The following is a 23,556-nucleotide window of genomic DNA, read 5'->3' as shown; positions in this document are numbered from 1 at the left end:
CGGCGGGCGGGCCTGCGGGCGGGGCGGCTGCGTGCGGCGCGCGGCCCCTTTAAGGCGCGGCCGGGGCGGGCCCGCCGGCGCGGCCCCTTTAAGGCTTGGCCTACGTGGCAGCCGCTGGAGCCGCGGACGAGGAGCGAGGCCGGCCGCCGGGCACTTCCTGTGGAGGCCGCAGCGGGCGCGGGCGCGGGCGCCGAAGGGCCGAGCGCCGAGCGAGCGAGCGAGCCGAGCGAGCCGGGCCTCCCGCCGCCGCCATGGGCCAGAACGACCTGATGGGCACGGCCGAGGACTTCGCCGACCAGGTGCGGCCCGCCGCCCGGCCCCGGCCCCGGCCCCGGCCCCCGCCCCTCCCGCGGCCCCCGCCCGAGGATCGCGCCCCCTCCCCCAACCGGGGCATGCCCCCCGCGGCTCGTGGCGCCTCCCGGCCCCGACTCCCGCAGCCGGCGCCCGGCCCGGCCTGCGCCTGTCGCCGCCGCCCGCCAGGGCGCCCAGCTCGGGGAGCCGTGCCCCGCGCCCCGTGCCCCCCGCGCCCCCCGCGCCCCCCGCGCCCCCCGCGCCCCGCGCCCTCCGTGACCCCCGCCCTCCGTGACCCCCGCCCCCGCGCCCCCGCGCCCCCCGCCCGGCCCGGGCCGCTCCGGGAGAGGGACGCGCGGGGCCGCCCGCCGCCGCGCAGCGTCCTCCCTCGGAACAGTCGGGGTGGTCCCCGCACGCTCCGCTCGCACCGGCACCGGGGGGCGGGGTGCGGAGCGCTGATCCTGAGCGGCCGGTCCGGCTGCAGGCCGGGGGTCCTCCCGCGGGGAAGGGGGCGCCCTGCTCGGCACCCCGGCCGCCCGCAGCCCCCGCACGCCGCGCTTTGCTCTGTCCCGCGCGTGTTGGCCCGGGGGTCCCTCCGACCTCCCGCACTTGCCCTGCCCGGTTGGACTCTGCCCCGGACCGACGGGAATGGGCGCCTGCCGCGCCGCGGCCTGGAGGAGGGGAAGCCTGCCTCGCCTTCCCGTCCCTTCCCGTCCCTTCCCGGGCGGGTTTCCCCTCTCCCTGCCGACTGCACAGGTGGCATTCTGAGCAACAGGGAAGCCCTGGAGCGGGCGGTTGGCGACAGACTGGATGGACAGAACCAGGTCCCGGAAAGGGCCGGGGCAGAGCGCCCGCCCGCTTTTGATTAAGCTTTTGAGGATTTCGTGTGCCTTTTACCTGTGAAAGTATCCCGTTATGCCTACAGACTAACAGCCTTCTGTTTTGCCAGGCAGATCCGCGTCTGACCCAAGTGAGTTTCTTTCCTTATTTCACTTAAGGTGCTTGTGGTCCCACCAGAGCCTACAGCAGTGAGGTCAGATTTTTCATTTTTAGGGAGGTGATAATTGAGTGATCAAACTCTGAAGCTAAGGTTCATCAGAAGGCTTGTGTGCTGTTTGAGCGATTTTAGGAGAGATAAATGAGTGTTTTCTGATTGGGCGTGGGTGAGCGAGATTTTCCACTGTTCCCCTCAAGGGGTGAATCTGCCTCGTGCGGTCTGCTCATCGGGTCCTCATTCCACCACTTTCCTGCGAGCTGCTATCTTAAGACCGCTTCGGGGGAGAAAAAGTATATCAGCTTGAAGACCTAGTTTTTCCTAAGGTCACGATTCTGTGCTTACAGATGCAGTGTAAAAATCGTGTGCTTTGCAAAAACAATTCATGCTGAGAGCTCTCGAGAGCTCAGTAGGCCTTCCTTCCCCGCCAGTTTTCACTGTCATGGCTTTAGTGACCTGATTTCATTTCTCCCAAGTAGCGACTCCCTGAGAACATGGCTCCTCTCAGCCAAGGGGACCGGGAGAGCTCTGTACACTCACTCTTCAGCCTGAAGAACCCTGATTTTGCAAGTGCATTTCATAACCGGAGCTAGCTAAAATGTCTCTACCCCAGCTGCTGCCAACGATCAAATGATAAACTTTCTTACAGGGGAAAAAAATAAAAGTTAAAAATCTCTTTATGTAATTTTTTTCTTCTTTTCCTCCACGTATTCTGTATTAAATGAAAGAAGCAGAATCGTGGAACTGGAAAGGCCTGTGGAGGGCACACGGGGTCTGCCTGTACCAAGTTACTGCTGGGAAGGCAGGCAGGGCCTGCGGGAGCTTCTGGACTGGCCCGGGGCTTGGGCGTGGGGGCAAACCCAGACTCCAGCCTCGCCCCAAGGCTAGTGCCACGTACCATAAGCTTCTGAGGCCTGGTGTTCTTCTGGCATAAATTGGGTGGGGGGGAGGACCCCTTCTTGTAAAAAGGGCATGCTGCATCAAACCCAGCATCCAAAGTGGCCCAGGGCTGTCTGTCAGGCAGTGTGGGCTCCTGCTGTTGGTTTATCAGCACCAAGGCCCACCTGGGTGGTGGTAGCAGATGTCAAAAGACCCCTCCATGCCCCCTGATGGGTGACTGGGGAGGGCAGTGGCCCTCGTGCTCTTCAGAACCAAAGTCAGGAGCCTCTTCTGCCACAGGCAGGCTTGACGCAGGAGGATGTGGGCAGATAAGAGGGCAGAGCCAAAGTGACGGCTTCCCATGGACAAAATTTGGCCACACCGCGGTGGCATTTTTGTTTTTAACGTTTATCCACATAATATTAAAAGAAGGCAACCAATCATAAAAGTGCTGGGAATCCAGGATTTTCTTTTTATTGATTGATTTTTTTAAGAAGATTTTTATTTATTTGATAGAGAACATGAGCAGGGGAAGGGGCAGAGGGAAGAGTAGGCTCCCTGCTTAGCAGGGACTCGTTCCCAGGACCCTGAGATCATGACCTGGGCCCAAGGCAGACACTTAACGAACTGAGCCACCCAGGCGTCCTGAGTCCAGGCTTTTAAAATGAAAATGATTTCAAAAGAAAAGAATGGGGAAATATTAGGTAGCATATCCATTTTTCTCTAACCTTGTCTTCAGAGAACAGAAGCAAAAACCAAGTGACAGGATTTGACCAGAAAGTCTGGGTTGCTCGAAGGGGACCTAAAAAGGCCTGTGTTCCCCCAGTACTTAGGACAAGAATCCTGAACTGCTAACTCTGGGGCAGGTCCTCCACACTTGGCGCTGTGCTACCCTCCGGAGCGGGTGAGGCCGGCCACGTACCTCCATCTTCAGCTGTGGGGCAGTGGTCTTGTATGGCACGTGGTAGGCCGGAATTCTGAATCCACATTTTCGTATCGGAGGCTGGGCTCCTCACCTCTTGGCTGTCCGGCAGCCTTTCCTTCGGGCCTGCAGAGGTGAGAGTACAGGGTCAGCTGTCTGGTTAGTTCTGGCTGGCAGGCTCTTCAGAGCTGCATCTCTGGCGTCAGGCTCCTCGCCCCGGGCGGCCAGGGACAGTGTCCTGCTCCCAGGAAGCCAGGCGCTAGAGAAAATGCTGAGCGTGCCCTCTGCAGAAGCCAGGCATTCGGAAGCCATCTGAGACCAGGTTGGAAGGAGCCAGAGACCAGTGAACTCAGCAGTCCAAAATTATGTTGTGTCCTGCAGCTGGTGCTTGCTGCCGTGCAGCAGAATGTAGCTCCCGAGTACATCTGTGCCAGCCAGCAGGAGTATTAGCACCTAATAGGTTCAGTGTGACAGCTCATCACCTGAGTGACAGATAAGCTGCATGGGGCCTTGCTCTCCATGATGGCCTTTGGTTTTAACCTATCTTGGGTGTGACAGAGCCAGTCCTAGGAGCTCTTGCCCCATGCAGCGCCCCTGGGCCCCTGGTCAAGCGTTGGGTAGCTGGGATGGCCTTGACAGCAGTGACTGGGCATACCTGGCCCACAGGTGTTAGGACTCTGGATACACAGCCATGGATGGCCATTGGGTGTGAGTGGGGCTCTGGTGACAGTGATGGGGTCTCAGCATCACTTTCCTTCCGTGTCTCTGTGACCCCTGCCCTCCCAGGGCTGCCTGCCCTGCGCCACCAGGAGTGAGGGGAAAGGGCAGAGGGGGCTCCTTCCTCCCCACCTGCCTGCCTTAGGAGGTTAAGAAGAGGGGCCCTACCTCTTCTGGGGAGCGGGGTGGGGCCATGGCGGGGGGGAACTGTGGTTAGTGAGGCTTCTCCTGGAAAGTGAGGCACAGCTATGTTCTCTTCCATGTGGCCTGTTGCTGCTCTCTTGTGGTTAGGCTCTTGGTCACGTGGATTTTGGGTACGGAAAGCCAGGTCGTCTCCAGGGCCAGTTGACACTTGTTCCTGTTCTTGGAGGTGCAGCCTGAACCCACAGAGTGGCACTCCGGGAGACTTGCTGGGGGAGTTCTGGGGTCATGATGGATGCACACGTGTGAGTCACCAAACTCTTGCTCCAGTCCTGACTCAGCCTGATGAGAAGGAAGTTACCCTACTGCAAGCTCTAATTATCTGGGACGTGTAGGCTTGAGGTGGCCCCTGAGAAGGGCAGCCCCAGTCCCTGGTGATCAGACCTGACTTGCCCTCTCCACTTCCTCAAAGTCCTCAACCAAAAATTGCAGACTGTTTCCCTCCAGTCCTTTCTGTCCCCAATACTCCGAGAAAGTGAGTTTTTCTGTGTTGCGTGGGAGCTGCAGGTGGCTTGGGACCTGATTGCTGTGTGCTCAGAGTTCTGTTTCGGGTGGGGTATGTTTCTTAAATCCCCTCTAGAATAATAACCCCTCATAAAGAAATCCCTGCTTTCCATATTTTGGAAGTCCTTCAGGTGCTGTCACTGCTCATGAGCCATGTCGGGCTTGACTATGAGGTTCTTGGAGATGCCGGTGAAAAGCCGGCCCCACAGAGGCTGACTGTCCTCTCCTGCCGTCTGTCCCTGCCCCGTGTCCGTCTCCAGCTCTCCTGCCACGATTCTCTCCCGTACGAGGCAGTCTGGGTCTCAGCATCCTGAGGGGGCATTACCTGGCCCGCAAGGCCCACAAGGCCTGCAGGTGCTCTGGGCACCACCACTTCCACACCAGCCAGGGAACCACTGGGCTTGTGGGTGCTGCTGGGCTGCCTGATTTAGGAGCTTTTCTCTGCTGTGCCCAGGGCATGCTGTCCGCAGATGCATGGTGTGGATTCAGTGGCCACATCTGAATTGCTGTGAGCAACATGCATTCAGGGAATCAGTAAAATTGGGCCTGGCTTCATGTTGATTTGTTTGTTTTTAAAGATTTTATTTATTCATGAGAGACAGAGAGAGAGAGAGAGAGAGAGAGGAGAGAGAGAGAGGCAGAGACACAGGCAGAGGGAGAAGCAGGCTCCATGCAGGGAGCCTGACGTGGGACTCGATCCCAGGACTCCAGGATGACGCCCTGGGTGGAAGGCAGCGCTAAACTACTGAGCCACCCGGGGATCCCCCTGGCCTTATGTTTAAAACAGGGTTGTTTTGTTTTTTTTTCCCCATGTTGAGTCCAAACAGGTGCTTATTAGAGGCTGGCTGGTTTAAAAGGCGCTGGAGCAGCCTGACTTAACAAAACACAGTCGGCCCTAAGCCTAGACGACATCTGACTTGGAAAATCAGAGATATGCTTACTTCATAGCACAGATAACCTGAATTTTGGCATTCCCCCCCCTCCCCCCAAGCTTGGAGCTGTCTCCTCAGCATGTCTCATGGGGCAGGGAGGAGTCTCCCTGTTGCTCTTTAATCCTCTTGACCCAGACACTCAAATTAGGAGTACAGACTGGCACAGAGGCTTTTAAACACTGCCTATGTCTCTTGGGCCATGCGGCAGAGCTGAGCATGTGTTACACGGGGGTGCTTGGTGGTGAGGAGGCTCAGAGTGAGGCCCAAGGGCCCGGGCTCAGAGCACACTGAGCACCTTTCAGTTCCAGGTCCGAGGCAGGTCAGCAAACCTCCAATGTCTGCCTGCCGGCCTTTTGGTCTCAGCTTCCCCCGGAGTCCTGCCGTGGCCCCGCTCTCTGTGTCTCTATGACTGGACTGGGAGTGATGCCACCAGTGACTGTCGCTGGATCTTATGAAAGCATTTGGGGGCCTTGAGGCAGAAGTGGCAGGGCTGGTGGCATCTGCCGACGGGGGGGGGGGGGGGGGGGGGGGGGGCGGGGCGGGGTGTGTACACCGAGTGTGCGTACATCCTACACATGCTCTTATGTAGACTCCAAAGTTGGTGGGACATTTGAGGCCTCTCTTTTTCTAAATAAGGGTCTTTTTCCTTCCTTTTCCTCTGCTTATTGGAGTTGGGAAGAATCTTAGCAGCCATTAATCCAGCTGTCCCCTGCCTCCGTGTCCCGCCACAGTACACAGGCTGGCAGGACTCACAGCATCATCTGCCCACATCCACCTGGTTGATTGGGCATCTGTTTTCTCACTGTGACCTCTGCCACCGCTTCAGTGAGGGTCAGGGGCTGAGTGAGCGTGTGCAGAATCGCCACCTTGGGGCTCAGGCTCAGGAGATTTGAAGAGAAAGGACACTCGGCTTGTAATCTCTCTCCTCGCTCGCTCTCCCTCCCTCCCAGGTGAGCCTGTCTGCCGCGGTCCAGGTGGAGGCGCAGGCGGTGGGGAGGCTTCTCTGCTGACCGAGCCAAAGTTGGCCAACTGAGGGCTGATCTAAACAGCCAGAGGCTCGTTACCTGTGGCTGCGAGCATCAGCTGTTTCTAGAACTTGACGGCAACTTTTCAAAACGCCAACAATTAAGAGATGCTCTTCGATACTAGACACCCCTTCGTTGGTGCCAGTACGCTTTCATCGGCCCTAAGAGGAGCAGTGACGTTCGTTTGACCATCCCTTTGTGGGGGCTAGACCCACAGATGCCCTTTAGACTCTGCCTGACACGTCACTCCTGTGGGTGGGGCTGTCTTCCCCGAGCAGCCGCCGTTACTGTGTGTGGTATGGTGTCCCTTTGCACTGGGTTTGAAGGTTGGAAAGAGAAAGTGGCTGCTGGGTACCTGAGCGACATTTGTGCCTCAATTCAACTCGAGTTACTTGTTTCCTAACCGTGCCATCCCACCTGTTCTTGTCTCTCTGACCTTTGCCAGCGAGTTCTGAAACTTTTCTAATTTCACTGCCCTTGACACAGTGCGCCTTCCATTTGTTAGTGTGTGTTTGTAAGACCCGCAGGGCTTTCCAGCTGTTGGGCACACAGTTACACATGTGTGCTCAGTGCTCGCAAACACCTGCCCGGGCTCCCTCTTGCCCAGTGTGGGCCTGGGACATGCACGCATGGCTGCCAGGGCCTGGCCTCTCCTGGCTGCTCTGCAGGTTCCAGTGAAGTATAGACACGTGAGCATCCTGTTAGGGCCCCCAGAAGGCCCTCTAGGCCTGGGACCCTGGCCATCACCCAAGTGGACTGTCATTTCAAGTGTGCTCAGCCCTGTTCCATGTAGAGAGGGTTTGAGTGTTGCTGGGTCTGGAAGGCCGTGGCTTGGCCGGCTGTGACCAGCAGGCCAGGTCAGGCCTCGGCACAGCAGTGTCCAGTGGGTGCAGCACTGAGTGGGCCCCCCGGGTGTGGGGTTAGGTTTTGCCCTTTTATAAAACGACAGGTTCTCGAGGGAGTGGGAGAGGTTTCCCCCTCCAACCTCTGGGACACATGGAAACGTCTGGAGGCATTTTTGGCAGTCACGGTTGGGGCGGGTGCTGATGGCATCTGGTGAGCAGAGGCCAGGGATGCTACCCCCATCTCTGGGCGGGACGGCCCATGGTAGAGAATGCAGGGGCCCACAGGTGGGCAGGGAGGCAGCTGGGTGGGCTCGTGGGGCCTTTTCATGCCGTGACCCTCATCCACTAAGGCCCCAGCCTGAGAGTCAGCTCCGCGTTGATTACCGTCGTTGCCCACACGCGCGTGTGAGACGACGGGGCCCAGGGGCCTGAGCCAGCCCCACAGGGCTGGGCGGAGAGGGGCACCAGCAGGGCTCTGACGTCAGGCCCGCAGCCACTTCAGTGGTTTCTGTGCCTGCAGTTCCTCCGGGTCACGAAGCAGTACCTGCCACACGTGGCGCGCCTGTGCCTGATCAGCACGTTCCTGGAGGACGGCGTCCGCATGTGGTTCCAGTGGGGCGAGCAGCGCGACTACATCGACACCACGTGGGGCTGTGGCTACGCGCTGGCCTCCGCTTTCGTGTTGCTCAACCTGCTCGGACAGCTGAGTGAGTGGCCTTGAAGCGCGTGCTCGGGGGCTGGAGACAGTGTCACCTGGGGGGTCTTCCGGGGTGGTCACTGCGCCCCCTCCCCTCCTTCCCGGGCAGCAGGCCTCTGGGCGGGATGACACGGTCCCTGTCCCAAGCACCTAGACAGGGACACATGGGGGACCTGGGGGGGATGACATGGTCCCTGTCTCAAGCACCTGGAGAGGGACACATGGGCGAGCTGGAACCCTGGGTGTCAGGGGAAGATGAGTGAAAGGACACAGAAGACGAAGAGCATCAGGTGGGCATTCAGCTCCCGTGGGCCTGGGTTCTCCCTTTGCTGACCGCTGTCTTCTGGTGGCAGCCCCCCTCCCTGTGCCTCGTGGGGCTTTCTAGTCTGTCCATGGAGTTTCTGAGGGACCACACACTCTGGGAGAGGCCCCTTCTCTGGTGTAAGGGATCTACTTTCTAGAACCAAGTTTCCAATAAGCGAGGTCCAGCTGAGGCGTGTGGTCTGCGCCTATCACTGGTTCTCCTGGAAGTCACTTTTCCTTGGGGTGGGTAGTTAGGCTGCTGCTGCACAGGGCTCAGGCGAGGTGGCCAGGTACCCGGGTACCCGGTGGCGTCCCTTTACCTGGGACATGCCCACAGCCCCCTGACCCTCGCCCTTCTCCTTTCCAGCTGGCTGCATCCTGGTGTTGAGCAGGAACTTCGTGCAGTATGCCTGCTTTGGGCTCTTTGGAATCATAGCACTGCAGGTACATGGGGCGTGAGGTCCGGGTCTCTCTCTTCCTGAGCTTCTGCAAAAAGGCATTTTTGGGGATTTGGCTTCACTCCCCTTTGAGCCTTCTGCCTCTGGCTGAACCTCCTTTTCTTTGCTGAGAAATCACTGGATTTTCCTCAAAGCAAGCTCAGGAGAGCTGGAGAAGATGGTGCCCCGAGAAGGCCCCGAGCTCTGGGTACCCACGTTTTTGCCATCTTCCGGAGTTTCCTTTGACTGGGGGACGAATCATAAGGTTGGCTGAGGCCAGGACATTATCTTATCATTTCATCTCCTAAGGAGTGCCTGTGGGCTGCGCGGGCTGCATAACACAGTGCATCTTAACCTGTTCTAGCACACCTTGGGCACAGCTCTGGTGAGCAGGTGTGTGCTAAGCAGGTCCAGGCTGGCGGCATGCCCCGAGAGATGCTGAGCCAGGTTGTAGAACTTGGCGCTGTTCTGGGGTCCAAGCTGTTCTGTACCTCCTAATGTTTGCACTCATGGCAGAGAAGTTGCCTCGGTAGGAGTCTGAATGGGTTTGAAAATGCTGAGACTTAAGCTTCTGTCTCTCTTCTCTGTTCCATTCAGACCATTGCTTACAGCATCCTATGGGACTTGAAGTTTTTGATGAGGTATGTGTGCTCCTGATGGTGAGCTTTCTTTTCACGTCTCTAGACCCTGTAACTAGCAGTCGGGGTGAACTTCTTTAGGTCCGAGTGGCTTTGGAGTCTGGGGGGTTGGCAGAGGCTCCCCCTCCCCACCCCGAGCACAGGGGACAAGGCAGCCTTTTCTCCCAGCCCTGTGTTCATGAGGGAGGGAAGGAGGCCAGAATGAGCGCACTAGCTCACAGGGACCCAACTGGTCGTCAGTGGGGCCAGGACTAGGATGGGTCCCGAGCGTGTTCAGGTTCCTGTCGCCATTTGGCACAACAGCCACAGAAGGCCCTTGGAGCTATCAGTCAGTCACCTGGCTGGTCCAGCTTGGTGTGGAGAGGGACCTAGGGGCCCTTTCTGTGTTCCCGCCAAGGCCTTGTGACCTGGTCTGAGGGGCACATGCCCGATGAGCCTTAGTGACTCACCTGGTGTTTGTTGTCAGGAATCTGGCCCTGGGAGGAGGCTTGCTGTTGCTCCTGGCGGAGTCCCGTTCTGAGGGGAAGAGCATGTTCGCAGGGGTCCCCACCATGCGCGAGAGCTCTCCCAAGCAGTACATGCAGCTGGGAGGCCGGGTTCTGCTGGTCTTGATGTTCATGACCCTCCTCCACTTTGATGCCAGCTTCTTCTCGGTAAGTGTTCCTGTTTGCTTGGATGTGTCAGGTCTCCTGGCCTTTGGGAGCCCATCCCCTTCCCTGGTTGCATACTCAGCCTCGTTGAGGGGCTGTTGGAATGATGTTCCAATGAGTTGGCTCAAAGGAAGCAAACCTTTGATCCTACGAAAAGGAATGAAGACCCGTCAAGTCCTGTGAACCCAGAGTGGGCACACGAGGTCTAGAGTCTCCCTGAGCTTACAGGAGGACCAGGCACCCAGCGTGCTGGCCTCCGGGCTGCCCACTCAGGCTCCTTACAGACCCTCACTTTATTTCTTGCCCACCGCTCCCACCTTTAGGGCATTCTATGTGCGCCAGGTGTCGGCTACAGAGCTGAAGTTCTGTCCTGTCCCTAGGAGCTTACAGTGCCCCTTTTTTGAGCCGGCTGGGCGCCCTGGCCAGGAGAGGTTCCCAGGAGGGGTTCCCGGCGCCCTAGGAGGGGGAGCCCAGCCCTAAGAGAGTACTGGGGAAGATCTCAATGGCTTGCAGGCTCCCAGGGTCCTGGTAAATCACAGCCTGTGCAGTGGAGGCTTTCCTTTACCCTTCCTGACTGTTGGTGTTCAGAGTGTTGCTCTGTGTACCGCCCCCTGCACCGGTCTTTACTTCTCACTTGGACGCACGCCCTTCTGTGACATCGCCCCGACACTGACAAGGGAAGTTGGCATTTGCCTGTTGATAAAACACAGTATGAGTATGTCTTTTCTTCCTCACCTCTTTCTGAATTTCTTGCCTTCCGACCTTTGCAGATTCTTCAGAACATCGTGGGCACAGCTCTGATGATTTTAGTGGCCATTGGTTTTAAAACCAAGTTGGCTGCTTTGACTCTTGTCGTCTGGCTGTTTGCCATCAACGTGTATTTCAACGCCTTCTGGACCATTCCTGTCTATAAGCCTATGCACGACTTCCTGAAGTATGACTTCTTCCAGACCATGTCGGTGATTGGAGGCTTGCTCCTGGTGGTGGCCCTGGGCCCCGGGGGCGTCTCCATGGACGAAAAGAAGAAAGAGTGGTAACACACCCCTTCCCTGCCTGGCTGAGACCCGTGGCCATCGAGGACTGGTTCGGGGTGGATTCGACAAAACTGCCAGCATTTATGTATCCTCTTCCCTTCTCTCCCTTGGTAAAGGCACAGATGTTTTGAGAATTTATTTGCAGACACCTGAAAATTGATGGTTAAATCTGCTCTGGACCCACACCCTAGTATCGGCCATCGGGGCTGGCCAGCTGGCCGGCAGTACCTCCCCCACCAAGGCAAGGCCTCGGCCTCGGAGTGAGTGGCCGGCTGGGCTGTGGCCTCAGTTCCTGTTTTGTTTTGCGGGTGGGGGCCTCAAGCTGTACCGTAAGCAGATACATTGGTGTATCATTCAAAGTGGTCTCCCTCTTCTTATTTTTTAAGTTTACGTTTTTAGCCAAAACAAAAGAATTCGGGACGGCCCAGCCCAACATCAAATACACTGTCAAAGCCCCGGTTTTAAACTGCACCCGTGGCTTCAAGTTGTCCCTGCCTTGCGTTATATTACTTGTGGGAACAGTGACAGCACTTCGAGACCCAAACCCAAAGAAGGAAGCTGTACTGAAGGGGTGGCCGAGGCCGCTGCTCATGGTGAAGTCCCTCATCAGAAAGCCAGCTCAGATTGGTAGATTTTTTAGAGAGTAATCCCCCCAGAGCTTTAGTGGCTCAGGGTGGGGACGGAGGGGCCCGAGGTCCTCCGGCGCCCCAGAACCCGTAGGGATCCCAGCTCCAACCCTGGCCTGGCCACATGCCTGCAAGTTGGCTCCCCCATGAGGGGTATGGGCTGAGTGGCAGCCGCGTGGGGCAGGGCGGCAACAAAGCGGCCTCTCAGACCAGTTACCTCACCCCCGACCTTTACACAGCCTCTGCTGAGCCACGGGCCTGGCCTGGCTGAGCACCCGCCTGGTTCTCTGGCGGGAGGGAGCAGTTCCCCAGGCTGAGTGGCCGTGACTTACCATCTTCTCAAGGCTGTCGCTTGCTCAGAGTGTCTATTTGCTATGCTGAATGCAGCCCAAATTACTTTTTACGATTTGTGATGCCTTACCGATTGGATCTTAATCCTGTATTTAAAGTTTTCTAACATTGCCTTATACTGTGTTTCTCTTCTTGGGGGAGTGAGCGCCTGTGACTCTTCTCTGCTCCCTGGGCTGTAGCGAACACCACGAGGGGAGAGTGGGACATCTCTGTGCTTCCCCCCAGTCCTCCCCCAGAACCTCTTGGGGGCAGGCTGACCAAACTCAAGTGAGGACTGATCAGAGCTTTTCTTTTCTCCTGGTTCATCAGCGAGGTGTGCAGGCCTCAGGGTCCTGCTCAGGGATGCTGGGGCCAGTCCTGAGCCAGGATCCACATTTCCCAGCCAGACCAGAGCCAGTGTGAGGTGGGGAACCTGCCCCGCTTTTGCCTACCTATGCTCCTAGAACCTTTACTGGCTCCATAGCCTGGACCCACCAAACCTGAGGGCCACATGGCACACCTTCTTGACGCCCCCGCCCTGGTGGAGGCTCACCCCCAGATGTCCCTAAACCCTCCCCCACGGCCCACTTGCATGCCCCTCTGGCCTTCTGAAGATGAAGCAATGGCTTATCGGACAGAGGCTTTTTCTACTTCCCGACACTAGGACATTTACCACACAAAGGGGTTTCTACCTGCTGGGGCCACCTGTTGGCCTACCCCCTCCCCCATCAGCACAGCACGACAGTCCTATCAATCGACACTCAGCCAGGTCCGTTCCTCTGTGACACGGTATTTGACGGTACGGGTCCCTCTTGACCCTGTGCTCGCAAGACCTTTTCTTTGTCAGTTTGTAGAAACAGGTGGACCCCAGGAGGCTGACGGGTGTGGTCAGAGGACACCCTCAATGCTAGGGGGTGTTCTGGCCTCCTGGGGCCCTGCGCAGGCCGGTGCCTGGGACAGGGTAGATGCCTTTGCAGGGAGGAGAAAAAAATACTACCAATTGGCTTTGGCAAAACAATTTCTGAAAATTTTTTTGCTTTATGTGGGAAATAGGTATAAATCTCATTTTATGCTGTATTTTATATCTTAGTTGTGTTTGAAAACGTTTTGATTTTTGAAAACATCAAAATAAATAATGGCATTTGTTGTACGCAGTGTGGTCCTCTGGTGTTGTCCAGCTGGGGTGAGGCCTCGCCAGGCCTCTCCTCAGACGCTGAGTGAGCCTGACGGACCCCTAGGCTTCACTGAGGACCACTTAGAAGCCATGTCCAGACATAATTCTTCCCTCGGGGTCCCTGCTGTTTCTTGGGGACGGGGGAGTGTGCCCCTGAGCCTGGGGGCCAGACCCCAGCCCACCAACATGGAGTGGATGGAGAAGGGCCTGGGACACCCCAGCAGTTGAGAGGATGCACCGCAGACGGCATGAAGAGGAACACGGGGTCGAGTGTCTGAAGGACTCTCAGGCTCTCTACATGTGCTTTCTCCAGCAGCCGTTTATTAACCACAGTGTTTAAGAGAGCTGAAGCTCTTAGCTTTACGATGATGACTTTTGAACTTCTTCTTTGACAAACTCAACTGCTTCTGGAACACGAACAGAGGGTTCCAGGTCATGAGCCTTTCCCGTCAGAGAGGAAAGGGCCCCATGGGGACACCCGGCTGCAGAGATAGGCCAGCTCTCTGTGGCCGCTCTCCTCTGCTGCTGGCCTCCCGGCACCCCCGTGTCCCCAACTTCCTTGAGCCCGGCTCTGCTCAGCTACCAGGGATGATGGCACTGGCGATGGCAAAGGGAAACAAGTCCTTCCCTCAGGCGGAAGCAGCCCCCACATGTCAGGGCAGAGCGGCCCTGGCTCCTGTTTTACTTACAAACTGTTAGCTTGGCACTTTGTTGGCAAGAACAAGGTTCTTTAAAAAAATTTTTTTTAAGGAAATGGAAAACTACCCCCAGAGGAAGCTGCTGCCACACCAGCAGCCCCGGAGGTGACACTCACCTTCCCACGCTTGTGAACTAGTGCCTGGGCCACTTCCATCTCTTCTCTGTCCCCAGGGCCCTTCCCTGGTGTGAGCCTTGGCTTCCCGTCCTCGTCTTCTGTCAAAAAGTCACTGCTGCTGTCGCCAGGCTCAGTCCTTCCCAGGTCCTTTCTGGTGAACAACTCGGCTGGAAGGCACGGAGGGACGGGCAATTTCAGCTTAGCTTCACCGTCTGCACAGGGCTGAGCAGGGGGTGGCCAGCCAGGGCCCAGGACTCGAAGTGGAACAGACGGAGGCATAGACCAGACAGCCAGGACCCAAATCTGCAGGAAGTGGGGTGGGGGGGGCAGTCCCACTTACGTGGGTACAGGTCTGTCATGCTGTCCTCACTGTCACTGGCAGCTGCATCGTCCTCGCTGGATGCAGGTTCCCAGAAGGCTTCTCTTGAGTGAGGTGGCCCAGTGCCGTCCATCTGGGCTTCCTTCCTCCTCCTCTTGTGCAGGAGGCAGGCGGGCACATATTCCACACCCTGCTTCTGACACTTTTCATCTGGAAGACAGACCAGCACACTGCCTGGTTCTGTGCCTGCCCCTGTCCTCCAGTGTAGGGCCATGCAGGGGTGGGGCCTTGAGCACTGAACCCCCCAGCCCTTCCCTGGCCTCAGGAGCCCCAGGGAGGGCTGCTGGGCCCTCACGCCGGAGCCACAAGGTCCCATGTAGAGGACTCAGTGAGGCCAGGAGCTCAGCGTGGCAGATCCAGATTGAGCCGAGATGAGGAGCAGGGTGGCACCGACGAGCCTGGCTTCTGAACCCTGCCCTGTGTGGGCATGGCTCCTGTCCATGCAGGCCCCTCAGAGAGGAGGGAGGGGACTGGGCCCCCTGGTCTGATGTCTGCTTCTGCCCTCCTCCAAGGACATATCCTCTGCCTCACCTCTGCCCCACAGGGCCTTGTGGCCACTGGGCTCTGCACCCGGGTCTCCTCTCTGCACTCCCAGCCGCTGGACCTATGAACCACCTACCCCAACATAGGATGAGTCTAGCCTGTGGGGAAACCCAGGACCTCCTTCCCGCCCACACCAAGCAGCCCTCAGTCTCTGCACCCGCGTAGGATGCCTGCTTCTCAGCTGTCCACAGCATCCCTCACTACTGTCCTGAGGTGAAGACTGTGCCTCGTTTCTTCCTGGGAGAAACCCCGCCTTCAGAGTTCTCTTCCTTATCCTGTCTCTGTGTCTGTCCCCAAAGCCCCTGGTCGTCCCAGCACTCCTAAAACTTCTGCCCCTGACCCCTCCACCTGGCTCTTCTCACCCTTCTGGGCTCCTTCGTGGTCAGGCCCAGCCCCATCCCTTCTTCCTTCGCTCCGTGTCGGTGATGTGCACCCTCTGAGCGCTGGCCCGACTTCAATAGCCACCGTCCCCCGACACAGGTTGAAAGGAACATTTCATTTCCTCAGGGGGTCTCTTATCCAGAGGCCACTTTCCAAACCGCCGGTCTTGAGCCAGGAATTGAGGAATCCAGGTGATTTCTGACCTCATTCCCTCACCTACTGATTCTAGCCACAGACAGTTCTGCCTGTCCGCATCTTCCCTACCCACAGTGGTGGTGCCACAGCCCTGCTTCTGTCCTTTCAATGCATCTCCACCTCCCGTGGTCCAGGCCATGGCCTCCAAGACCCCCTGTGGTCGTCTCCACCTCCCTTGCTGACTGACCTCCCCTTGCATGGTGGCATGGAGGCCGTCCTTCAGGAGCTGCGGCAGCCAAGCGTTCTTCTGACCTTGGCTGAATCCCTGCCTCTACTCTCCACAGACAGCCCTCGGCACCCGTCCTTCACAGCACGTAGCAGTCACCAGCCGCCTGCTTCATCCCCACCTCCAGCCCCATGCCTCCCCAGGGCTGGGCCCAGGGCACCACCAGCGGCTGCCAGTGGGTGACTGAGACGCCGCTGCTGCCTTCCAAGGGCGCTTGTCCTGGAGGAGAGAGCAGGCCGTGTCCACCCACGGCTACTTACATTCACACAGGGCTCTCTGGTACCGCTGGCCCTGGGTGTGCCTCAGCACATGCTCTGGGGACTTGTTGATGTGCCGCAGGGTGAGTTTGCAGAACAGCTGGTGCCTGGGGGACAGGGACAGTCATGAGGATCTCAGCCAGCCTGACAGCAGAGGCCTAGGATGGGGCCTGGGCAGCAGGCGGTCCCCTCTGCAGCCGAGGCGGACGAGCACTGGTCCGGCCGGGCTGTGACCTCCCGCGGTTGGCCTGGAACCCAGGCCTGGCCAGCCTCAGCGGCCCGCCCCCGCTCCAGGGATGCGGGAAGACGCGGCGGCCCGGCCGAGCGCGAAGCAGCAGCCCCCAGCGCCCTCTTCCTGTCAGCCCCTGCCCGCAAACAGCGGCGGCTCCACCCAAGTCCTCCCTAGGTATGTGAAACTGGCCCCATTCCGAACCCGAAGGGACAGACCTCGGCCCCACGAGAAGCAAACAGGCCGCGGGGAGGGGCCCGGCCTCCCCCGGCTGTCGGCTGCCGTCGGTACCTCACCACGGTGGGCACGTCCCCTCGGAGCCCGCCCGCAGCGGCCCCGCGCACGTACGGGTTCTTGGTGCTGGGCACGATGTGCGGCTCGAACTCCGCGTAGTCGAAGGCCGGGTTGGCGCGGACCAGCCGCCGGTATTTCTTGCCGCGGGTGTAGACCTCGAGCTCCGGCAGACGGCAGGGCAGCTCGTGGCCGGTGAGGACGCACTTGACCTGCGGGCAGGAGGGCGGGCGAGGCGGTCAGGGGGGCCCGGGCGGCCGCGCGGCGCCGCGCCTCTCCCCCGGCCCGCGGACCTTGTGCGCGCCGGGCTCCAGCCGCAGACTCGGGTGCTGGCGCAGGAAGGCGCGCACGGCGGCCGGAGGCTCGCCCATGGTCAGACCCGCAGGCGGGCGCCGCTCGCACCGCGTGGACCGTGCGCCGGGGGCGGGGCTCGGCGGTGCCCCGGAAGCAGATGCCTCGCGGCCCGGAAGTGCCGGCGGGCGATGGCGGCGGCCGTGCGGTGGCTGGGGCTGCGGGCGGCGGCGGCGGCGGCGGAGGGGCGGGTGAGCGGCGCGGGCGCGTCGGGCGGGCTGGGGGCCAGCGTCCCGGCTTGGGGAGCTCAGCCTGTGTCCCGGTCTCCGCAGGGCCCGCCCCGCGCGGTCAGGAGGAGCGTCCTTGCGGTCCCCCTGCGCCCAGGTGAGGACTGGCTCGCGGGTGCCCCGGGCGCCCGGGAAGAGCCGCCCCCGCCCCCGTCCCCGCCCCCGTCCCCCGCTCTGCCCGGGGGCCGCGGCCTTGAGGGGAGCTCGGAGCTGCCCCCTTCCAGCGCCTGATGGGGTTTGAAGGCCGGGAGCCTGGGACCCGCGGCCTGCGGGCTGCGCGTGCACCGACAGCCGGGAGCGGGGCGCCGCGCGAGGGGGAAGGGTGCTCGTCAGCGCGCTGCAGCCTTTTTTTTTTTTTAAACTGTCCACAAAGCCCGTGTTGCTGACTTGAGACTCACGCTCCGACAACTAAAATATACTTTCTGAGTACGTTGTTCCAGCTTTAAGTTTACGAGCAGTGGAAAGGAAGGTGTTCGAGCGCCGTGAGCCGTGAGCCGCGATCCCGGGTTTTCACGGTTCTGCCTCTGCGCGGGTGCGTCTTAGTGCAATGTATTGTTGTGCACAATGTCGTGCACAATGTAATACATGTGCACATAGTGCGCAGGGAATTGTTGTGTAAAAGGCGCAGGTGGTTACAGGAGTTACCCGGGGTCACAGCTGGTGGCACAGCAGGACTAAGCCCTAGGCCGTGTTTATTCAGTCAGTAAACATCACCGAGTGTGCAGCGTGTGGCCCCAGTTTAGAAGCTGGGCTGGACGCAGGTGTCACTGGTTGGCTGCTGGCCACAGGCTGTGGCCTGTTTACTGTCTGGCAGTAGTGGTGGCGTCTCCTTGAGGGATTGGCTGCTCCCATTCTATTTGTCAAGGGCTTCTGACCCTGGGCCTGTGGTGTTGAACTTCCCAGGGTTGGCCTGGAGGCCAAGCAGGTGTGGCAGTTCTGCAGCTGAAGCACCTGCCACAGAAGCACAAGAGGACTCCTTCCTCCAGTGGTTCCTGCTTCTCATTCCTGTGACAGCCTTTGGCCTGGGGACATGGCAGGTAAAGCCTGACTTCTAGCTCTGGAGGCTCTGAGCTTTTGCCGTTGCTGCCATCTGCTCGGGTTTGTACTGTTCCCACAGGTCCAGCGTCGAAAGTGGAAGCTGCAGCTGATAGCAGAGCTGGAGTCTCGAGTTATGGCTGAGCCCATCCCTCTGCCAGCAGAGTGAGTGTGCAGCTGCCCACCTGTAACTGGTCTCACTTGGTCAGCAGTGGGGGCCTGGCTTCTGCTTGTAGTCCTGACCCTCACATGGGAGCCCCTAAATCAAGTTACCTTACTGGGCGTCCTGACAAACTTAGAAAAATATCTTTGATCCTGGATTTTACCTTTTTTTTTTTTTTTGAGATGCATTGTACCTGAGGCATCCCCCACAGTGCTGATGGGCCCCCTATAGCAGTGACTCTTACCTGATAGGTGAAGGAGGGCAGAGTGTACCCTCATGTCATGTCTTAACATCAGAGCGTTATCTTGAAAGAGTGCTGGAAATGATTCTACAGCGTCTACCCCTCGTTTCAATGCACTGTCTTGGAGCAACAGTCCACAGAGCTTCCCATTCAGGGGAGCAGACGTGTGTGCTGTATTTGTAATAGTGTGCAGGCCTGGAAGGATTTGAATGTCCTGCCAAAACTTGCTTGGTCTCAGCCTCACTTCTCCCCACTCCCATGTAGCCCAATGGAACTGAAAAATCTGGAGTACAGGCCGGTGAAGGTCAGGGGGCACTTCGACCACTCCAAGGAGCTGTACATGATGCCTCGGACCATGGTGGACCCAGCCAGGGAGGCCCGGGAGGCCGGCCGTCTCTCTTCCTCGCCCGAGAGTGGTGCCTATGTCATTACCCCCTTTCACTGCACTGACCTGGGGTGAGTGGGACATGCAGGGATGAAGCAACCTTGGGGAAATCTAAGAGACCCAGAAGGTTTCAGTTTCCTTAAGAGTTTGGAATTAGTACTTGACTTCGCTAAGCCCATTCATTTCAGCTCTTCCTGAGTCATTCATCTGTGTGAAACTCTGAAGCAAATGAAATCAGCCACCTTGGAGACTGTGTAGTGGCCAACACACTAAATGATCATAGTGCAGTACGAGGTGGGGGCTTGTGTGAGGACTGAGGGAAGGGAAAGGAAAGGAACCAAACCCTCACTTGGGTGGAATCAGGGAAGGGTTCCCAGGTGACCACTTGGGCCACAAATGGAGTCAGGAGGGGAAGGGCAGTCCAGGGAAACAACCTGTCCAGCAAGGGGGCACTGTGAGCTCAGCCAGAGCAATTTCCTGGCTTCGGGTGTGGGAGGGTCTCTGCGACCCCACAGGCAGGTCCAGAAGGCAGCTGCTCTTCAGAGAAGCTGCTATCCGAAACCTGGGTGTTGCAGTGGCTGAGGCACAGGGAAGTGGAGATGGGGGGTGGGCACACCTGCATGAGAAAGGAAGACCTTCCCAGTGGCGTACCTGCAGGCTAGCCTCGTCTTAAACCATCTCAGACACCATCCTTGTTCTCATAGGGATGACCAGTGATAATCTTTATTCAAAGATCCTTTCCCGCCCTGAGAGCATACTTCTATTTATTCCAGAGTCACCATCCTGGTCAACAGAGGGTTTGTCCCCAGGAAGAAAGTGAATCCTGATACACGGCAGAGAGGCCAGGTGAGGAGCCTGAACCTTCCCTTGTAAGCAGGGCTGTCTAGAAACCGCCAGCCCTGAAGAACAGTCTTGGTTTCCTTTGTAGGTTGAGGGAGAAGTGGACCTAGTTGGGATGGTGAGGCTGACAGAAACCAGGAAGCCCTTTGTCCCAGAGAACAACCCAGAAAGGAACCACTGGCATTACCGGGACCTGGAGGCAATGGCCAGGCTCACAGGCGCAGACCCCATCTTCATCGATGCAGACTTCCGTACGTTGTGGGCGGCCTGCCTTTCTTTCAGCCCTGGACATGGCCGTTACTTCCTGCTGTCTGCATTTTAGCGTGTGGGAGGAGTGTCTGGTGGGCACTAAGGAAAGGAGGCCACAGGGTCTAGTTACAGGTCCAAGGCCTCACTGAATTTGACAGCTCTAAAGAGCTCTGGAAGGCCCCATGGAGACAGCTGGCCAAACTGCCCTAGGGATTGTGGACACTAAACCCACCGTCTCTGCAGAGAGCACAGTCCCCGGGGGACCCATTGGAGGGCAAACGCGAGTCACTCTGAGGAATGAACACATGCAGTACATCCTCACCTGGTAAGTCCCTGCCTCTGGCTGTTCCCTCCTCTTCCCCTTCTAAACCCTGACTGCTCATCTCTTCAACCCAACCAAGGTATGGCCTCTGTGCAGCTACATCCTACCTATGGTTTAAGAAATTCCTACGTCGGACTCCTGGTGTATGATCTACTGAAGTAGCTCCGCTCCTCTCCTGAATAATCACTAAGTCACAGATTTTCTAAGCTTTCTTTTTAAAGATTACGTGGGTTAGGTATGAGTGGTATGAATAAATCCATACAGTACACATGCCGTGCCTGCCTTTTCTACCTATGCAACGATCTGATCATAATCAGTGGGTTCAAGTACCATGTACCAATGTGTGGGTGAGCTGCTTGTTCAGAACCATCACCTTGCACCCCCCCACATAGCACGTCTTCTTCCCCCAACTCCCGCCCTGCACCAAATCCAAATCCTGGATTTTAACAACTCTAACTTAAGTAACAAGATCAAGTATATTCAACCCCAAATACCCACTGACACTCTCACTGAAAGAGAACCTTTTATTACTTTTATGTACAGAAAATTCAACAGCGTCCACTTAGCCCAGCTTGGTGGCCAGTTCTTTAGCCTTTGCTTTTTCCAGCTTGGCGATGCGAGCCACTGACTTCGGACCCAGGACATTGCCTCCCCAGTGGCGGCGGATCTGCAAAGACACAGGGGTCAGCATCTGCCGTCGAGGCTCCCACTATGCTAGCTCATGCGGTCTTCTACTGGAGTGCTTAGGAGGGCAGAGTCAGCCAGTCCTCTCACCAATGACTTACCTCATCGTATCTGTCATTGTAATTGGTCCGGATGGCTTCTACCAGCTTAGCCAGAGCTCCCTTGTCTTCCCTAAAAAGGCAGGGGAAAATCTGGGTCATTAGCTTCTCTTCTCAGTTACCTTCCAAAAACCAGGGAGGACTTGCTGACCCAACAAGCCCTTTGCCTCAGATACAGTATGACCACATGGCTGGTTCAGGTGAAGAAATTCGTAACCATCATTGGCAAAGATTTAGACAGACACGCTCCTTTAGAAAAGTATGACGTTTGATCTTTAAGGTAAAATCCTAAAGAAATTAAGGGAACTGGGTGTATGGGGGGGTCCCTGACCTCCACTGGCTGTTGGGAGTTTGGAGCCATCTTGCATACTTACGAGTTAACCTGTGTGAAGGCGACAGTGGTGCAGGTCTTCCTGTGGACCAGACGCCCCAGCCTGGCCTTCCCCTTGATAATGCAGTAAGGAACCCCCATCTTACGACACAGGGCAGGCAGGAAGACAACCAGCTGGAAGACAGAGTTAGCTCTAGAGTGTATTTTGACCGAAACGGTAACTTAAAACCTAACTCTGTAACAACTGCTGAGGATTAAACTCCTGGATTTGCACTTCAAGGTTTAATTCAGTAAGAAATCCACATCATCGTAATGGCTATCACGCGGATCCCTCGTCAGTACCGTCCTCAATAGAAAGCGGTCACCCCACCTTGGCCCAACGTGCCGGACAACATTCAGCTTTAGCCTTCCCGATACCAACATAAAGACCCAATCTAGGCTCGATAGTGGATACTTCGACGTACCTCAATGGGATCCACGTCGTGAGCTATCACTACCAGCTGAGCCTTCTTGTTTTCCACCAAGGTGGTGACAGTGTTAACCCCTAGGACACAGAACCCATTAGCCTGAGCAGTCCGTGGGGGCTGCTAGGTTCACAAAAGCCATCCTACTACTCTGGGCCCGGCTGTGACTCAGGGTTAAAAAGCTCGATTTTACTCTTCACAGAGATTCCAGGTGAAGAAATTCCTGCATCATTGTCAACAGCCGGCCCCACCACTCACCCCTGGAGAAGGGGCCCACTCACCAGCTCGAAGGACAGGCGGCCTCTTAGTGGGGACATCCCCTTTGCCGGCAGCTTTCTTCTCGGCCCGGGCCAACAGCCTCTGCTTCTTCTCTTGCTTGGTCTCTGGTCTGTACTTGTGGGCCAGCTTAAGCAGTTGTGTAGCTGGAAAAGTCACGGTTTAGGCTTGTGTTTTAGGCTCTGGTCTGTGCCACCTGACCTCACGCTAGGCCACTGTCCCCTCACACTGTGTAGTGATCCCTTCAGCGGCACCACCCCCTACCCTCGGGTCCCAGGAACTAGAGATTTCCTACGTTATGATAACCTGACGTACTCGAAAACACCCACCGCCCCCCAAACATCTGCGGGTCCAGCCGGGTCACCACCCCGTTGCCCAGGAAGCCCCCCGTCCAGGAGGTTTTGTCCACAGCAGCTCACCTGTTTGGCGGTCCAAGGCCTGGGTGAACTGGTTAATGGCAGGAGGCACCTTGAGACGTTTATACAGGATGGCCCTCTGGCGCTGCAGCCGGATGTAGCGCGGCCACTTGACAAAGCGGGTGAGGTCCCTCTTGGGCTGGATGTCCTGTCCTGAGGGGAGGGCAACACGGTCGGCGCGGCTCAAGCTCCGGCGGCGCTGCCGGTAGGGCCCCCGAGGGTGCGGGTGCATCAGCGATCTTGGTGGTTTCAAGCGTCATCACCAACTCTCGGATAGCAAATATTCCTTCACATCACCTGCACGCACACCGGGAGCGCCCCCGCCCCGCCCCGCCCCCGCCCTCCAGGCGGCCGCCTCCCGCCCCGGCCGCACTCACCGATGCCGAAGTTCTTGGGCCTCTTCTCGAACAGGGGGTTGACCACCTTCTTGGCCTCCTGCTTCTTCACCACGGCAGGGGCCGGGGCCACCTTCTTCCCCTTCGCCTTCTTCCCTTTCGGCTGGGCGAGAAGGGAGGGACCCAGTCAGCCCCGGCCCGCGCCTCGCCGTGCGGGGCCCCGCGCAGGCTGCCAGCCGTCAGGCGCTCAACACCTCGACGTGAGCCCGGCAGCCGCGGCCGCCCCGGACTCGGAACCGCGCGCGCCCGAGGAGCCCCGCATTGCGGCGCTGCGCTCCCCGCCCGGGCCCTCGCCCCGCACTCCCGGGGGCAGCACTGGGGTTACACACGGCCCAGCGCCTCCCTGCCAGGCCCCGGGGGGCTCCCCTAGCGCCCGGCGGTGGAGGGACCCCCGCACGGCCACGCCCCGAGGAGGATGGCGGCGGATAGAAGCCGGACTCGACGCCGGCACGACGAAAGCCGACATCACTCACCATCTTGGCTTGCGGAGAAGAGAGAAAGAAAAGGGAATTGTGGGCAATATGTAGGCGACCTTGGAGATCGCGAGAACTGGAGCCCGCGCGGG

General features: G+C 58.1%; 4 protein-coding genes, 2 non-coding genes and 2 pseudogenes across 10 annotated transcripts; 2 read left to right on the top strand and 6 right to left on the bottom strand.

Annotated features, from left to right (window-relative positions):
• The first annotated feature begins 126 nt into the window (after nucleotides 1–126).
• On the top strand, nucleotides 127–11,207 carry SURF4 (surfeit 4). Of its 2 annotated transcripts, none has more exons than XM_038548831.1 (6): nucleotides 127–299; nucleotides 7,831–8,017; nucleotides 8,678–8,754; nucleotides 9,345–9,388; nucleotides 9,852–10,038; nucleotides 10,806–11,207. In XM_038548831.1, exons 1-6 carry the CDS (start codon nucleotides 252–254, stop codon nucleotides 11,070–11,072), a joined length of 810 nt encoding a protein of 269 aa, XP_038404759.1. In that variant the 5' UTR covers nucleotides 127–251; the 3' UTR covers nucleotides 11,073–11,207. The 2 variants fall into 2 exon arrangements, with proteins under 2 accessions (XP_038404759.1, XP_038404760.1); XM_038548832.1 differs by lacking the exon at nucleotides 127–299 and adding an exon at nucleotides 923–1,261.
• A 1,836-nt stretch (nucleotides 11,208–13,043) lies between these two features.
• On the bottom strand, nucleotides 13,044–16,944 carry SURF2 (surfeit 2). Of its 2 annotated transcripts, none has more exons than XM_038548828.1 (6): nucleotides 16,808–16,944; nucleotides 16,515–16,726; nucleotides 15,998–16,101; nucleotides 14,354–14,542; nucleotides 14,014–14,180; nucleotides 13,044–13,606 (listed from the first exon to the last, which is right to left on the bottom strand). In XM_038548828.1, the coding sequence occupies exons 1-6, from the start codon at nucleotides 16,883–16,885 to the stop codon at nucleotides 13,523–13,525; spliced, it is 834 nt and encodes a 277-aa protein (XP_038404756.1). In that variant the 5' UTR covers nucleotides 16,886–16,944; the 3' UTR covers nucleotides 13,044–13,522. The 2 variants fall into 2 exon arrangements, with proteins under 2 accessions (XP_038404756.1, XP_038404757.1); XM_038548829.1 differs by having other exon boundaries at nucleotides 16,572–16,726.
• A 199-nt stretch (nucleotides 16,945–17,143) lies between these two features.
• Nucleotides 17,144–21,719, top strand: SURF1 (SURF1 cytochrome c oxidase assembly factor). Of its 3 annotated transcripts, none has more exons than XM_038548822.1 (8): nucleotides 17,144–17,189; nucleotides 17,996–18,129; nucleotides 18,210–18,292; nucleotides 18,796–18,987; nucleotides 19,690–19,762; nucleotides 19,845–20,007; nucleotides 20,249–20,330; nucleotides 20,424–21,719. In XM_038548822.1, exons 3-8 carry the CDS (start codon nucleotides 18,264–18,266, stop codon nucleotides 20,443–20,445), a joined length of 561 nt encoding a protein of 186 aa, XP_038404750.1. In that variant the 5' UTR covers nucleotides 17,144–17,189; nucleotides 17,996–18,129; nucleotides 18,210–18,263; the 3' UTR covers nucleotides 20,446–21,719. The 3 variants fall into 3 exon arrangements, with proteins under 3 accessions (XP_038404750.1, XP_038404748.1, XP_038404749.1); XM_038548820.1 differs by having other exon boundaries at nucleotides 20,407–20,598; XM_038548821.1 differs by lacking the exon at nucleotides 17,144–17,189 and adding an exon at nucleotides 17,491–17,624 and having other exon boundaries at nucleotides 20,407–20,595.
• On the bottom strand, nucleotides 20,833–23,523 carry RPL7A (ribosomal protein L7a). Its single transcript, NM_001286939.1, is given in 8 exon segments — nucleotides 20,833–20,994; nucleotides 21,113–21,182; nucleotides 21,484–21,614; nucleotides 21,905–21,984; nucleotides 22,186–22,326; nucleotides 22,600–22,749; nucleotides 22,974–23,094; nucleotides 23,465–23,523. Coding segments are annotated over 8 exon segments (801 nt in total). The 5' UTR covers nucleotides 23,468–23,523; the 3' UTR covers nucleotides 20,833–20,889.
• LOC119873475 lies at nucleotides 21,272–21,338 on the bottom strand (annotated as a pseudogene).
• On the bottom strand, nucleotides 21,684–21,753 carry LOC119873473 (annotated as a pseudogene).
• LOC119873472 lies at nucleotides 22,068–22,141 on the bottom strand. Its single transcript, XR_005365064.1, has one exon. It is a non-coding gene; the product is annotated as a small nucleolar RNA SNORD36 (small nucleolar RNA).
• LOC119873476 lies at nucleotides 22,824–22,898 on the bottom strand. Its single transcript, XR_005365065.1, has one exon. It is a non-coding gene; the product is annotated as a small nucleolar RNA SNORD24 (small nucleolar RNA).
• Nucleotides 23,524–23,556: the final 33 nt, after the last annotated feature.

This window comes from Canis lupus, chromosome 9, assembly GCF_011100685.1.
Source record: "Canis lupus familiaris isolate Mischka breed German Shepherd chromosome 9, alternate assembly UU_Cfam_GSD_1.0, whole genome shotgun sequence".
NCBI classification, from domain to species: Eukaryota; Metazoa; Chordata; class Mammalia; order Carnivora; family Canidae; genus Canis; species Canis lupus.
Note: the sequence above shows the minus strand (reverse complement) of the source record. Positions and strands in the feature narration are given on the sequence as shown.

Excerpts from the sequence above, each read along its gene's own strand:
- SURF4 (XM_038548831.1), top strand. The coding sequence starts at position 252 with ATGGGCCAGAACGACCTGATGGGCACGGCCGAGGACTTCGCCGACCAG. Across the intron at positions 300-7,830 it reads CCGAGGACTTCGCCGACCAG|TTCCTCCGGGTCACGAAGCA; the intron begins GTGCGGCCCGCC and ends CTGTGCCTGCAG. Across the intron at positions 10,039-10,805 it reads TTGATGCCAGCTTCTTCTCG|ATTCTTCAGAACATCGTGGG; the intron begins GTAAGTGTTCCT and ends CGACCTTTGCAG.
- SURF2 (XM_038548828.1), bottom strand. The coding sequence starts at position 16,885 with ATGGGCGAGCCTCCGGCCGCCGTGCGCGCCTTCCTGCGCCAGCACCCG. Across the intron at positions 14,543-15,997 it reads CCAGAGAGCCCTGTGTGAAT|ATGAAAAGTGTCAGAAGCAG; the intron begins GTAAGTAGCCGT and ends TCTGTCTTCCAG. Across the intron at positions 14,181-14,353 it reads CATGACAGACCTGTACCCAC|CCGAGTTGTTCACCAGAAAG; the intron begins GTAAGTGGGACT and ends CGTGCCTTCCAG.
- SURF1 (XM_038548820.1), top strand. The coding sequence starts at position 18,264 with ATGGCTGAGCCCATCCCTCTGCCAGCAGA. Across the intron at positions 18,293-18,795 it reads CCCATCCCTCTGCCAGCAGA|CCCAATGGAACTGAAAAATC; the intron begins GTGAGTGTGCAG and ends ACTCCCATGTAG. Across the intron at positions 20,008-20,248 it reads CTTCATCGATGCAGACTTCC|AGAGCACAGTCCCCGGGGGA; the intron begins GTACGTTGTGGG and ends CCGTCTCTGCAG.